Raw genomic sequence first — 16,547 nt, 5'->3', positions numbered from 1 at the left:
CTCGTGCATGGGCGATGGTTCTCTCTCCGGGCTGCCCGTGGATGGCACAGAGGCTAACAGAAACTGCCGCTGCTGGCAGTACCGCTGCTCGCCTTACCACCCCCCTTGAAATGACTGCAGCACAGCTAGAGCGAGGCAGCAGTAGGGGGGCGGGAACGGGAGCCGAGGCAGCGGTAGGGGGGCGGGAACGGGGCCGGGGAGGCACGGAGAGCGAGGCAGCGGTAGGGGGGGCGGGAACGGGGTCCGGAGACACGGAGAGCGGGAGAGGGGGTGGGAACGGGCAAAAAAAAAAAGCAAGCACTCACCTGGACTTCTTCCGGGTGCCTTCAATGCCGGACCAGATTTGGGGGCGTTCCCGAGAACAGGCTTTCGGCTGACTTAGCCAAAAGCCAAAAATTCTCGGGAACGCCCCCGAATCTGGTCCGAGATTGACGGACAGAGCCTTCTCCCAATGGCTAGCCTCCATTTATGGAGCTAGCCAATGGGAGGAGGGGGTGTAGACCCGACCCCACACACAAATCATAAGGTTTTTGGCGCATGCGCACTACGTGCGCATCTCCAGTCAAAACCTAAAAATGGGGAAAAAAGGGGGAAAAGGAACAAAGGTGAATGAGGCCACGCCTGCCACTTTCAACGTGCTTGCCTTGATTTACGTTTCGCTAGGATCTGCGTGCCGGCCAACCTTAAGAGCCTCAGATAGCGAGGGCAGGACAGCTCAGGGAATTCCGCCGTGACTAGGGTCAAGAAGCGACGCCACAGTTCGGGTAACTCATCCCCCCTACCCGCCAATGAGAGGGACAACTTTTCGATCCCCACCATCACCATTTTTAAATGGATTTTCTTAAAATATAAGAACATTCCTACAAAGATGGCAGCCACACATATGTTTGTGGCCATCTAGGTGGGAGAAAACAAGCATTGGCAAAACCAATCTGTTTCACCTTCAAAGACTAATGGCTTTGCTAGTTCTTGCTTCTTTTAATTTTGTAAAGAAATTAATACCATGTTTAAATACAAGAACCACTAAGTACATATCTTTCGTTGTTCACTATTTGTTCATATATGATTGTCCATGATAGTAGGAGGGTTTTGCAGAGGCCAAGTCCACCTTCAAGGGGCTTCTAAACTTTTCTATTATATTTACTTTCCTTCATCACATTAAACTCCGCCCACCTTCCTCTGAGCGCTCTTCTTCTCCCGAGAAAGCAAAGGAGTTTCTGTGATCAAACCTGAATCAGGCTTTGGCCTATGCAACCCATCAGCCTTCTCAACCTGTGTGTTTCGTTATTACCAAAACTAATTATATGGAATTTAATATAAAAAGACTGCTTAGTCCTTTAAGCTTTTTAATTAATTTTGGGGGAAAATGCGAATGTATGAGTTACTTTGGTTAAAGAAACCCGATTGTAAATTAATGCGAGGCACAATTTTATAGGCAAAGAAATTGGATATGCTAACGTCTCCTGGAATAAATTGGAAACTATTTTGAAGCCATCTTAGGGGAAAGCAAGACTAGAGTTCTGGCTATATTTTACAATTAAACTTCTAACAGGATAAGGTTTAATTTTTTTAACTATGTAAATGGTTTGAAGTAATAGCATTTTTGTTTCAGGGAGAAAACCCAAAACTCCACGTCCTGAGTCTCCCACGGCAACACCAAACATAACGCTGAAGAAGAAGAACAAGGATGGAAAGGGTAATTAACTACTCTTCAATCTCTAAGACAGCGCCGGCCTATTGAGTTTACTATGGCCGTTCTTTGTCCCCAGATTACTCTGAAATTCAGTTGAAACTTTGTTTATTTATCACATTTTCTTATTTTTCCCTGTGATTTGGCATCATACAAATAAATGAACCGAAACAATAATTGTTAGGTCTGGAATTACCCAAGACCGGTGTTTTAAATGAAAATATATATATGCTATACATACTGAGAGGAATTTGTCAACCCTTTTCAGCCATTGGTCTTCCATAGTGATATTCACATTTTGCTTCTGCCCACCACAGTATACACAGTGGGGCACAGTTTCAACCCACTTAAGCCACTTGCTTACCTGACTGTGAGAGACCCCATTGTGCTCTTGTACAGTATGTAGATCTGCAAAATAGGCAGTGTCTTTAGTGCCCGAGATTACTGGTGCAATGTGTGCAGTTACATTAGGAAAACTAAATATGTCTTTTGGATTTGACACACTGCTTGTTTTCCTACAATGCATGCCTTCATACAAAAACATTCACAAAAAATATAAGCATAGGCCAGGCCAATCAGTTAATACCAGGCCTATTGCCTTTGCTAGTGCATAATGGATAAGAATATTGCTACCATTAATCGTATGAAGTGTGTTCTTACGGGTGGAGTTTATTTCATTTTATTCAGTTTATAAATTGCTTCCATCACCCCCTTGATTTTGCACTGACTCTATTACAGCTGACAGCTTCATGATTAATAAACCAGCTGTGTATCTGAATAATAATAATAGTAATTAGTTATAATACATCTCGGGCTGAATTACAAAGTGTTGGGAATACTATTCTGCACCCAAAGGTTATTGTTAAAATATCAGAAGCTATAAAGGTGTGCTGGTTTGTTGCCTTTATTTTTGCAAGATTACTGCTTTTTGCTGTAGCAAAGATGGACGTTTGTTCCCTTCATTTAGGCCTATTTGGGGTTTAGTGTTATTTTGAGTGATAAAACCTTGAAGAAAAAAGTATGTTATTTATGTTTTGCAATTTAACATTGTTCTTTTGTGGGTACAAATGAAGCATAACATGCAGTGCAGTGAATCATAACATGCATTGTTTGCCCATTCTTCTACCACCAAGCTTTTGTCATTCATAATGACAAGAAGTTTGCAGATATAATGTGTAATTACTGCATTTCTGAAGCACCAAAAATGTATCAACAGTAGAGTTATTTACGCTCATCTAAATGTGTGAAGAATTGAAAAGTTGTAGAAAATTAGTTACTGCATATTTTCCCTTTTAAAATGGGCCACAAGTATATTCCAAATAAAACTGCAACCCTCAATCAGGCAGCTTGAGTCTTGTTAATGTATTTTTGTTTACATCTGTACTATTTCAGACAGAAACATTTAAAAAAAGGAACAATAGCAATACTTGGAACATTATGATACAGTGATTAACACAGAGCCAGGTTGATCTGCAGTGGCATGTAATTAGTTACCCAGTTGTGTGCTATCGTTGGCAAAGACAGACCCACATCTTAGTATGCATTTATTTCTAATGAAACATACAGGATTAAAATGTTCTTATGTAAAGTATTGTAGTGCGAGTATGGGAGTGCTCATTTGAGACCTTCTAGTTTTAGCGACTATTGTATCGCACTGTTGTATGTACTCCAATTATTTTGTTTGTAAAACCTTTCTGTTGTGCTAATGGTATCCCCCCCCCCCCTTACTTTCATCTGAGTTTTATTTGTATTCTTGGCTTTGCATTAACCTGAATAATCAGTAAGAGATTAGAGTTTTTCTTTAAAGAAGTTTGTGTTATACTTCAGTTAACCATGAGTGTGTAAGCAGCATTTTCTTCGGCATGGCATTGAAGGTTAAGAACAGTAAGTGCTGCTGCTGTTCTTGACCGCTTTGCAATAGCTCAGGGAACTTGTGCTTCCTTGGTAGAAACGTGTGTAACCTGAGCCACCGGTTCAAATCATTTTGGGCTACTCAGTCTTTCATCCATTTAAGTTTGTGTAAAGTAGTGCTCTTTACTTGGATAATAAGTTACAACTGTTATCAGTGCCTAGAGACAAGCCATTGTTATTATTTTAATTTCTTGAACAGAAAGGATGAAATGGTAGATCCTTGAGTAAGGTCCTATCTGACTGAGCGCAGAGATGATATATAAAGGGAATGTGTACTACATGTGATTAAAAAGAAGTAACTCCTCCCATTTCATTCGAGGGGGAGTGGTGATGATGGTGAGGTTGGGAGGCAGACATTTTGGTTTACCACTGTCATTCCTCCACACTGCTTCCAGGTCCCCATTAGAGTTCCATTTATCCTAAAAAAAAATCTCAGCTTCTTAACCTTGTTCATGGAAAGGGACAATTCTTTCAGAGTGTGTACGAGGAAAATATCAAATCTTAAAAGTGGAGTTCTCCAGAAAGACCAAAATGTCGAGATAATTGTTTAAAGCTTTGAAAAAATAGAACAAAACCTATAAGTGCTTGAGGAAGCATCTGCCCTGTTAATTGAGATCCATTGGAGGAGAAGCTGAATGTAACCTCTGTGTATGATGATAGAAAAGAAGGAAGAACACAAGTCTACCAGCAACGTTAGGGTCTACCAGTAAGCTGTGCATCACCATGCTATTGATAGAGCAAAGGTCTTGTACAAAATGGTGTACATTGGCTATACCTACCTTTTTTTATAGGGAGAATAGGTGCGTTACAGCAGCTAAAAGTAGGCACAAGAATTCCCTGTATGATGAGATAAGACGTTACGTGTCAAATTCCTTTTTCAGCTTCAGAACAGAGATGGTATTGTGGGATGCAAGGGAGCATCTTCAAAGGGTTCCAGAACACCCCCTGCCCCTTCAGCAGTCATGAGAAAACCAAGGATGTCCAGGATATTCTCCTTTATGGTTTTTCAGTCTCTTTTGGTTTAGTTATTTGGTAGAATAGGTAAGGAGGAGGCATGGCAGTGGGGGCACAGGTCATAACTCTGTCCATCAAATGGCTAATTTGGTATTTGTGTTTCTTCTGCATTCTGTGTACCTGAGACTCTTGCTTATGTTTGTTTGCTTCCTCGAACCAATTAAGAAATGCTGGCCATTATACCAATTCAGTTTATTTTTAGGATCTGTTTCAATGACCTGCATGCACCTTTTCCATACTGGCAGTGCATAGCATAGGCTGGAGGCCCGTTTGTCGGTGCTCTTCTTTCTAAGATCTCTTAGTTCTCACCTCTGTTTCAAATTCACACTCGGGCACAAAAAGGGGTCTACCAGCCTTGTGCTGTAGCTCATCCTGTGGATTGAGGGGTGGCAATGGAAAGACAGGAAGGGAACGGGGGGGGGTCTGGGTAGTTTTGTCTAATTGATCTCATGGAGGGAGGTAGGGAGGGAGGAAGGAAGGTATTGCTCCCTCTCACCAATTGACCTCCATTGCATTTGACTTTCCTTTAATTTTGTTCTCAGAAGAGCAAATGAAGAAGATGGTGTAGTTGGATCAATAAACCTCTTTCGCACTCACATATATCCTCATAGGATCTATGCTTCGGAACCTGACACTCTGACCTATCTTCCCCTTTCCACACCTTTCTAGAACCTGCTCGCTCTATACCATGGAAGTCAACCATATTTCTTCTCCAGAGACTTGTCTCTTTGTTTTCTTACCCACCCAGTCTACAGGTCGTCCCCTACCCAGATGTCATCATGTGTTCCCACAAAGACAGCACTTACAGCAAACACAATGACATAATAGTCATGTTGTTCAGAATTTGTAATGTGGCTCTTTAAGCTGGGCTAACACTGTCCCGCCAGTTTCTACTGATAAGGTACCGATTTGCACTCTGCCCCTCATTCCCAGGAGAGTAGCGCCCTTATCTTTGGCACCTGAAGCTGTCGTATGGAGTCTGGTCCTGACCACTTTCCTCTTAATGGTGAGAGTAGGCAGATTCCCAGCCTGAAGTAACATACGTCTTATCTGAAAACTCACTCTTTCAGCCTACTCAAAGTTAGAAATAGTTTTTTTTTATCAAAAGTAAAGGAGTTAGTAAATGTGAAGCAAACCAAAGTAGCTTCACCCTCACAAAGTGTTTGAGCATATAATGCTAGCACATCTAGAAATCAAATTACTTTCACATATTTTCTACACATAGGCAAACAGAAGTTGAGTGAAATTGATGATAGCTGGAGATAAGGCAGGGTGTCTCTGTTTCTCATAAGAAAACGGATGAAAGGACCTTGTTGGAAGGCGGTTTATTAGTAGGTGCAGGTAGGTACCAACAGCTAGTAATACCACAACAATCATAAATAAGATCCAGTCAAGTCTCAATAAATTAATCCTTGCTCAACCCTTTGTAGCTTGGCTGCGAGCAGACCGGCAAAAACATTATATAGGAAATATCGAATAAAAATTGAGAATATTTGTATCCTTAAAATGACTCCAAAACGACAAAAATTCAATTTTGGGGACTGAAGATATACATTTTTAAAGGCTAAATGTAAAAAATGATTTCTATTGCAAAAAACTGAATAGCGCCAACCGCGGCTATCTGGTCACGCGTAACCGGGACCAATTCAAAAAGTTTTCAGGCCAACAGTAATGAAGCACGTGTCGGATGCGTTGGGTGGTTAGGACTGGTCAAGTTTTTATCTTCTCACTTAGTCACTTTTTTGTTCTGATGGAGTTGATGCAGGTAACTTCTTTCTTTTTTGGTCCTATTGCTGATCAGTGAGTCCACTCCTTATTCTTGGAAGCAATGCACAGTCCTCTTTAGTGAAGTCCAGCGTGTGCAGCAGGTGCAGTCCTTGTGAGTGCAATCCTCTGTTTGTGCAGACCAGGGGTTCAGCAGAGCAGTTCTTCTGATGTTTTCAAGCAGGGATCTGAGGTGCTGTGAAGCTTCCACATATTTATTGCAGTTTCTGGGCTGGTAAGAAAGGGGCACCCCTAACTAATGGGGTTCAAGTTGCCACCCTCTGTTATGACCACTTCCTTAGAAGTGTGGCATATTTTTGTCCCAGAATGCACTTTTTACTAAAAACCAAAATGGGGAAAATCTTTCCTGGGAGTTCAGGTCTGGCTGACCCAACCTACAGGTGTGGCTAACTTTTCCATACACTCCACTTCCAGCCCCTCTCCTACTTCAATTATTGGGGCTCCCATTTGGCTGGGTGTTCAGGAAGTTGGGGGTGGGTGTGTGGGTCTGGTACTATTTGTCTTTTTCCTTTTGAAGACCAGTTCGGCTACCATGTCCGATTCCTGTCCTGGCATTTGCAGCAGCAGATCTCCTCCCACCAGATGGTCTCTTTGTTCCAGCCGAGACCACTTCACACCTAAACAGGGCAAGCTTGGCACAGCTGTCAAAGGCTGGCCAATCAGAAGAGGCTGCTACAGGGCTGCTTTTGGTAACTTCAGGAAAGCAAGTTCTAAAACTACTTTGCTGCAATAGTTCTACTAAATCTAACCTTGGCAAGTTTTGGATTTATTGTAACTATTATTTCGATACCTCTAATTATTGTTCTAGCTCACTCCTGTCAAAAGTTAGACTTTATTAAACATTAATGAAGCCTTCCAATGTTAGCCTACAGAGCTAGCACAAAACAATGGGGGAAAACTAAAATGGCAGTTTTTCCCTCACCGGGGCATATAAAACGGTGAAAACGAGGCTTTGGCTCTTGTAGACGAATAGGCCTGCACAGTTTGGTTTAACATATGAGTGCATTATAAAAGCAGTTTAAAAACAAGGCTGATATAAAAGCAGTAGTCTAACAGAATTACAACTATGCTTAAATTTAAATATGTTCTACGCCTACTGTTTTATTACATATTTTAAATACTCTGTCACTAAAATATTGCTGTCAAAATAGTTAATTTTACTTATTTGTCTTTATCCTACAGGAAACACAATTTATCTGTGGGAGTTCCTTTTGGCTTTGCTTCAAGACAAGGCTACATGCCCAAAATACATTAAGTGGACGCAGAGAGACAAAGGCATCTTCAAGCTTGTAGACTCAAAGGCTGTGTCCAAGTTGTGGGGGAAACATAAGAACAAGCCAGATATGAACTATGAGACTATGGGCAGAGCACTGAGGTATAGTATGCAGTTGCAATATTTCACAGACTTTGAATGACAAACAAATTTGTAAAATGACACCTTTCATTTTAGCAGCAGTTGAAGCTGAGTTGTTTGAACACTTTACTTCTTTCCATCATATCTCTGAGGTGAGATGTATTGCACATAAGCTACGTGATCAGCAACAGCTTTAGCTTTCCACCTAGCCAGACTGATTTGGTTGCCATGCACCACGGCATGCATTTTGTAGTGAACATGTGGTTCAGGCAGATTCCATGCAGTTAAACAAGGGGAAATAAAGGCAACTTGGTTCAGTGTGAAGACGACAGGGGTCATGGGTATGTTCTCAATGTGCCTGCATTGCTGTGTGCTCCATTTTCACATGTGGCTCAGAGCAAGAGATGTTAACCAACATAGAACCATCAGATATTTTGGAATGCACTACCTGTATATTTAGATGTTTTTCTTCAAGTGTAAATGTTCTAGGCATTAACAGATAGGCTACTTTGTGCTTCTCTGAAAGGAAATGATTGATTCAACCCCAACCAGTTGGCATCCCAAATAAACATGTTTTTATATAAAAAAAAGGCATGTTACAGATATTTTAGCCGAACCATGGAAATACAATCCTCATCAAATGAATGTTTTTCTTTAGTCTGTGGCTTGCATGCAGGCGTATCATAGAACTTTAGTAATGGTGTTCTGATGCTACTGTGCATCATTTAGAGCTCAGGCCACACACTAGCATAATTGATGTGAAATACCATTTTGCAAAAATGCATTTGCATCCCAATGATGAGATCTTTATTTTTAAAATTATTTTTTTTGTAAAACTTGCTTTTTAGCCAGGCAAAGCTATTTTAGCCCTGCTATTTACATTGAGCAGTCAATCACTCCATTTGCTCTACTGTTCCCACCACTTGAAACAAGTAATTTGCAATTAAAAACCGAGCGCTGATTCACTGACCACTACAGAAATATATATACTTCACTCATGACATACACTGAATCGGACTCACTGTCGATGCTGCAATATACCCCTTTGCCACGGCTCTCCGACGATGAACGATTTGAGCTGGAAAAAGACTTAGACGCTTCGGAGGTAGAGAAAGCTATCCAAGACCTGCGTGGGGGAAAGGCCTCAGGCCCAAATGGCCTGCTGGTCGACCTATTCAAGCTCAGCCTCAGCAAAATTGCACCATATCTTGCAAACCTGTTCTGTGAAAGCCTTGAGATGGGGTTGCTCCCAGTAGACCAAAGATTGGTTATTATCGTGGGTATCCAAAAGGATGGAAAACCCAAGCACCTCCACTCCTCCTATAGGCCAATCTCACTGCTGAATTCAGAAGCCAAGATACTTGCTAAACTACTCGGCACCCATTTATTAACAGTAATCACCAAGTTAGTACACCCCGATCAGTCTGGCTTTATGCCAGCTAGAAACTCCTCTCTCAACTTGAGGAGACTGCATGGAGTGCTTGCCCGTTCCGGCACGATACAGGGGGATGCAGTGGTAGTGTCACTCGATGCGGCCATGGCATTTGACACAATCTAATGGTCATATGTGTTTGCTGTCTTGTGGAAAATAGGTTTTGGCCCTGACTTTCTGCGCTGGATACGCCTACTATATGCAACTCCATTGGCTCAGTTAGTGGTGAACAATTGTGTATCCTCAAAATTTGTGCTCGGAAGGGGCACTCGGCAAGGATGCCCCCTCTCTCCATTGCTTTTCGCTCTCATATTGGAACCTCTGGCAATGTGGATTAGAAGAGACCCGATAATTAGAGGGCTGAGATGGGCAAAAGATTGGGAAGACCAAATATAGTTATACGCCGACAACATCTTATTGTACCTGGCATTGCCTGCAGCCTCTCTGAATCGAGCACGCCACATATTTATCGTTTTGGGGGAATTTTCCGAATACACCATTAATTGGTCCAAGTCGGTACTCTATGTTCTAAGTGGTAAGCCACCTACCCTACCAAAGCTGATAATCTTGGATGGCCTTTCAGAGGAACATGACTACCTTCCTCTTCCATAAAGGACAGTTCCAAGAGCACTATGAATTTAATTTTTGTTGTTTAGTGACGTAAGGAGCTTCTACTTCTGAAGCCTTTCAAACTCCTGATATGGTCACTCAGTGGACGGAGATAATGTGTGCTTTAGGTAAAGAGCTTTGCAGCAGAGACAGAATAATGCAGATCTTTCATTCATAAATCTTTATTCGTCATTAGCACCATAAAAGCAAATACAATAAAAACAGGAAACAATAACATAAAAACGATACAAAGCAAGAGTGATAAAATGGATAAAATTTACTAAAATTCATTCAGTAACAGTCCAGCCATATTCGTTGATAAGTAAGTCTAAAACAATTGCTATTCTCATTACATCCAACTTCCAAATCTAAAAACAAACCCCTAGATGCATCAACGTTGTCATTTGCGATTCCTTAATTGCGAAAAATAAGGAATCACAATTAAGGATTCGCAAATGGCAATGCATCATTAAATTCGCAATTTTATTGGAATTCGGTAAAAATCGCAATTTTTACCGAATTCCAATAAAATTGCGAGTTCCAAATAGCGAATCCGATATTCCCATTCATTCCTATGGGCTGAAATGCCCATAGGAATGAATGGGAATTGCGAATTCGCAATTTCAATTCGGAATGCATCAAAGCCTTTCAAGGGTGGAGAGGGGGGTCCAAAGGACCCCCCCCTGCACTCATGAAATGCACATTTACATGTGAGTTAAATACACACATGTCCTAAGGACATGTGTGCCTGTAACGTACATGTTTAAAAAATGCATTTTCATGCGTTTTTAAACATTTTTGCAAATTACCACGAAGTTCAACTTCGTGGTAATTTGCATTTGCAATTTTGGAAATCGCAAATGTTTTGGGGATGATGCATTGCTGTTAAGGAATCGCAAATGTGCGATTCCTTAACAGCAATCGCATTTTTTGGAACTCGCAAAAAAAGCGATTTCCAAAAAATGCTTGATGCATCCCAGTAACCAATTTAGGAAGTGCAAAAGGCCGATTTATGCGAATCGCACCGTTTGCACTTCCTAAAAAGGTTGATGCATCTGGGCAAAAGACACTCACCGTGGACAACTCTTCAAGTGACTAACCTTGTTTGCCTAATCCTTCATATATCCAACAAGAAACGTGAGACACAAATACAATAAATGGACTGGCATCACTTCTCAGAATTCTTATCACTGATCTACAGTCCCTGATTCCCAGGTTACAGAATAGTGGTAGAATCCACTTCCTTCTGTACCCATGGTAAATTGGACAAAAAAATGACAAATGTGTTCTATGAATTCGATCACCTGGGGACAGAAGGAACAAAACCCATCAGACTCTTTGGGTGCACACATCCATTTTGCCGTAACTGAACAGTGGCAAGGTCCCAACCCAAAATTTCATATATAATGTTTTGGCTACAGGATCCTCAATCTCGTCCAAATATCCTTCTATGATGTAGTCATCTTTGAACTCCAGGAAGGAGGCAGTAAGAGTACCCACCCTAGCATGCCCTAAAGTGAGATCGTCAATATAGCACCAGTATACACTCTTGAGTGATTCTTTCAGGCCCCATTGTCTTCTGCAAGGCTGGATCAGAGGTTCCCACACCCCATCTTGGTCAGTCAGCATTTTATAACCCTGAGCCAGATCTTAGAAGCCCCAGCACGTCCTCCAGACCCTGTTGGTATGGCAATAGGTCTGGGGTCGCCCAAATCTGTATCAATACAATTTCGGTCTGAGACCCACTTTATTGAAATGAGATTTGAGGCCTGAGTCAAGCCGTAGGGGAACAAGCTTGGTACTGACGGGGAGGTTAATATTCTTAGTCTAGTGTCTGTCTGATGTGGACAATATTGGAAGGTTGTGTGTCCATGATGTACACTAGTGATGTATCCTTTGGAGATATTAAATGATAAAAGCCATTCAGATGTAGTTCATTGAGCCAGGCTGGGAGAGTGAAAGTAATAATTGTTTGGGGAGGGTTGAACATAAGAACAGAAGGCCATAGAGGCGTGTAATTTATGCAGGTTGGATGGGTAACGTTCTAGGGTACAGTGGAGTGACCTCCACATCCTGGTAAATTGATAGACCTAACTTCTCTATCCTGACTTGCACAGGGTACACATAAACATTAAAGAACATGGTCGCTCAGAAAGACCTCTGAGGAACCACACATTCCTCTTTAGCAGGGTGGGGCCCCAGTTGCAGTATATTGTTAAGGAAACTTTAAACCATGTTTGGAATTTTATTCAGCGTGTGTAATTCAGGTGTCTGTATCGAGCTCCCATGATTAATCATCTTAGAAGCAGCAGTGAGATTAAGGGGCCTATTAGGATGGCGGGCGGATTGCCCCCGCCATCCGCACCTAAATTCCCCCGCCATATTAGGATGGCGGGGGGGGGGGGGGCCGCGGCGGACGGAAAGACCTTCCGCCACTTTTCCGCCAGCCATATTATGATGGGCTTGTGTAGATGCCTTTCCGCAGCGGCGATGCCGCCACGGAAAGGCATGCAATCTTCACTCTGGGGGCCCCCTGCGGGCCCCCAGAGTGAAGGAGAGGTGGGGGCTGCACACGGGGGGTACCTGTGGTACCCCCCGCCCGCCACAATGCTCTAAATGCAGGATGTGCCCGCCACTGTGGCGGGCACATCCTAATACCCCCCACGGGACCCCCACCCTAATGGCGGGCGGTCCCGAATTCCACCAGGCTGGCGGTAGCCACCGCCAGCCTGGCGGAAATCCGCTCTTATCCGCACCTAAATTCCCCCCCGCCATATTAGGATGGCGGGGGAACCGCGGCGGACGGAAAGGCCTTGCGACCGGGGCAGAAAAGGTTTAATATGGTGGAATAATAGACACCGCCAGCCATATTATGATGGGCTTGTGTAGATGCCGCCACGGAAAGGCATGCGGTCTTGAAGGAGAGGTGGGTGCTGCACCTGTGGTACTCCCCTTCATTTGCATAAACAAAGCGACAGGCACCGCGCAGTGCCTGCCGCTTTGTTTATGCAAATGCATTAATGCATTTATAGCATTGTAGCGGGCGGTGCAGAGAGCACCGCCCGCCACAATGCTATAAATGCAGTATGTGCCCGCCACTGTGGCGAGCACATCCTAATACCCCCCACGGGACACCCGCCCTAATGGCGGGCGGTCCCAAATTCCGACAGGATGGCGGGCGGACAAAGTCCGACCGTCATCCTAATGAGCCCCTAAGTGTGAAGTGGAGATGAGTATCGACTTTAAGCAGATTTGAAAATGCTTGTCGTTCCTGAACTTGATGCAAGAGAGTAGGGCTGTCCCCTACTCCTGGGTCCAGTGACAGTGTAGTGTTTGAGCCTCCTTCCTAGAAGACCTCTCAAAGCACCTACCTGAGGAGGTAGACTCAGCTGGGATAGTGCCTACCGGTGCATGTGTTTATACTTGTGCTTTAGTGACAACTGGAATGCACCTTGAACAGAAGGCAAGTCATGCCTCTTTCTATTTTTCCTGCAGTGGGGATCTTCGCAAACTTTGATTCTTTCCTTCAACATACTTTGCTGAGTGTTAGAGAAACTCACCAACAAGGGACTTGTAGTCAACAATTGGATTGGCAATATCGGGTGAAGAATCTATCTCCGGGTACCCACAGGAAGAGCTAGGCCTAATTGAAAACAAAATCCAAAAATAGGTTTCTCAGTAGCGTTTGCACTGTTACAGAGAAATGGGTTCGGATTCACATGAATGAGTCTGAAGAAAGGAAATGTCAGGGGTGTGCCCCCACGAATAGGAACCTGGTTGGGATGACGTTAGTCTGCGATCATGGTCCTGATTGTGCTAGAGGCCTAATTCAACAACTAAATTATCAGTTTCTGGTCTGAACTCTAGGCGATCGCATAACCACACATTGAGGATGGCAGCGATCCTTGATATTGAAGTAAGGGCTGAATATGAAAATGTTTCTCTGGCTACTAGACTTTTATAGGTTATTTCACAAGAATAATAACGTTTTTTGTAGACTGAGTAGCCCAAGAAGAGAGACAAATTATGTATATGAAATAGGTTCAAGAACTTATTTTCTGTCCTCTACAATTTGAAACGTGCATGTAGGATATATACCTAGTTTGTGGGCGTACATAAAGAACTGGCTAGTAGACAGGATTTCAATTGATCTTTTTGACAGTTAGCCATATCTTCATATGTCCGAAATAAAAGGTGCTAATATTGTTTGAGTAAAATAAAAAATATGATGTATTATTACTCTCTAGACTAGAAACTCATGGAAGAGCAATGTCGTTTTAGAATAATAGCAGGTAGATTAATGACCATCTGCAATGGATGCATTGAATTGGACATAGCCAGACTCATCTAAGACCACTACTTCCAGAAATGTACCATACCCTAAAGGCATTACCTTACCATGTTGGTACAATACAAGTTATTTATTACAAAGCACAATATATAGTCTGTGGATTGCCAGACATTGGAGGCAGTCCATATATAACAACATATTGAATTAATCTCACAGAAAACTCGGTCATGAGCAGATATCGAACTCCTAAAGGCAAATTACGTTAAACAAATCCACCTTCACAGCTGTCGATTTCGCTCTGGCAACCCTTGTTTTAATAATTGTAACTGCAACTCTGTTAGGAATTGTTTGTGGCGGTGTATACATAAATTGCGGTTCTTGAAGCAAAGTGATCATGGTTAATATTAATAGTTTCATCTTGTGCTTCTCGTATTTGAAACTCATACAAAAGTCAGTACTTTCACATTGTTGTACATCTCTCAAGAGTCTCTTCTGGTAGATAGTCAATGTTATCTGACGCTGTAAAAGATAGGATTCTGAATAGTATAGTATCTTTTTTAATGTCTGTATCATCAGCTGATGTCTGGCAACATGAGCTTTAAACTCTGACTGCAAGGAAAGCAAAGATACGGCAGACCTGTACTTAGTTTGTCAAGTTAACATGGGAGGGAAAATACCCCAGAATTATATGGGAAACTCTTGTACTACCATTCTGTCTTTGAGGCGCCAGAGCTATACTATCTGTGCACCCAAGCACACTTTGTGGAATATTGTTTTCACTCTCCTCAATATCTACCACACCTTGCAGTGAAAATAGATGTGGCCCTTATCAGTGCCACTACTCCCACACTACTCATTAAAAATGGCAACAATAACATGCACCTCCAGAGCCTGGAATTCAATTGGTAAGCGATGTCCTTTACTTACCCTCACTATCACTTTATTACAATCCACTTCTGTCTACCACCCATGAGCCAAAGGCCTTCATCAAGCTTGTTAAATGAGGATTGACCACTTGGGGGAACCTTTATGAAAACAAGAAACTTCTCTCCTTCAGCATGTTCACAAGACCACGCCATGCACCCCCTTAGACATCTTTTTCTATTACAGTGGGAACTGCCACTGCTATCGTCCCATCGAAGCGCACTGACTCTAGTGTTGGAAACATTACTTACAGTAACCAACACAAAACAACTGATTTTCAAATGATACCAGACGACTCTGGAAGGAAACCCCGGGCCCGACATAATGGGAAATTGAGATGGGAAGAAGAATTAGGATTAGACGTTCCTGAGAAAATGTAGACATTTTGCTGTATTTGGCATGGGTGTGCGCTAGCATGCAGTCCTATTTGCACACGGTCATCACTGCTTTATCAGACATGATTTGCTTCATTACCCTTGCATGGCAATACTTGTATGGGCGTGTGAAGAACCAGCCCCTTGCAGATGGAATACTGTAGTAGTGATACTACTGGTGAAAAGGCTCATTGTGTGCTGCTGGGTAAGAGGAAATTCTCTCCAGTACAAGTAAAGGATTGATTTTAAAAAATTTATTGTAATGAGCATACCGAACTCTATGCTGAAGTACTCCCTCTCATGTCTCCACCCAGCGACATTTGGAACCCCCTTAAGAACTTCGAGGCATTCGATACCAGTGATTTGAAGGTCCTCCAAGACTGTTCCATCCCACACTGTGTGCTTAGTGAGCTATAGCGACTACAGATGATGAACTACTGTTGCTTCCAGCTTATCGTATTATAGTATTCATTGCTTTATATTTGATCGATGTACTAATTTTGGTGAGAAGGAAAGGGGTGGGATCGACTCCCCACAGGCTATATGTACTGGGTTTTGGCATTGTCTTGATGACAGCAGGTTGATATGTCACTGCATTGTTTCCTCTGTGAGGGCATGTCTTTCCATTCATATAAGGCTATGTGTTGGTCTTTCCTTATGATTAAAATTAACATAAGTAAACAAAGGGGAGACATTGAAGAGTGCAGCAGCTGTAGTCTGAGACTGGAAGAACTTTCCTGCACACTAAGGGTTATGTGGGCTGCAGTAACAGAGTCAGCATATGGGAATTTAATAAGTGATGCTGCATGGCTGATCCTTACCACTGGAAAGCTCAGGTTCATATGGTCAATTAAGTAAAACATATCTATTTGTCTTTGAAAAAGAAACCTAGGAAACTACAAGAGGTATTTATTTCCTTTTTGTTTGAAAAGCCACTTCCAGCGTTTCAGTATATTAAAAAGTTTTTCACCATATTAAAACATTGTATTAAAAAAAATCATTACACTGGGTGATGAGGGGATTTACATAACAATTGTTTTTTTTACAATATAGTGTCAAAATGATTTTCTCCTATTTAACAGTATCCTTAGATTGCAGTCCTGTCTCTAAACATTGACTACCACTTACTGCTTCTCATAGAATGCAAAAGTGCATCTGACTGA

General features: G+C 42.3%; 1 protein-coding gene across 14 annotated transcripts in view; it reads left to right on the top strand.

Annotated features, from left to right (window-relative positions):
- Nucleotides 1–16,547, top strand: part of ELF1 (E74 like ETS transcription factor 1) — a 665,417-nt gene that overhangs the window by 632,697 nt on the left and 16,173 nt on the right. For all 14 annotated transcript variants that reach the window (XM_086934931.1, XM_086934923.1, XM_086934918.1 and 11 more), the window contains 2 exons: nt 1,613–1,696; nt 7,583–7,775. In XM_086934931.1, the coding sequence (XP_086791057.1) occupies nt 1,613–1,696; nt 7,583–7,775 (277 nt within the window). The remainder of the gene's footprint in view (nt 1–1,612; nt 1,697–7,582; nt 7,776–16,547) is intronic.

This window comes from Lissotriton vulgaris, chromosome 8, assembly GCF_964263255.1.
Source record: "Lissotriton vulgaris chromosome 8, aLisVul1.2, whole genome shotgun sequence".
In the NCBI taxonomy this organism is placed as follows: Eukaryota; Metazoa; Chordata; class Amphibia; order Caudata; family Salamandridae; genus Lissotriton; species Lissotriton vulgaris.
This window is presented reverse-complemented; position numbering and strand designations above follow the sequence as displayed.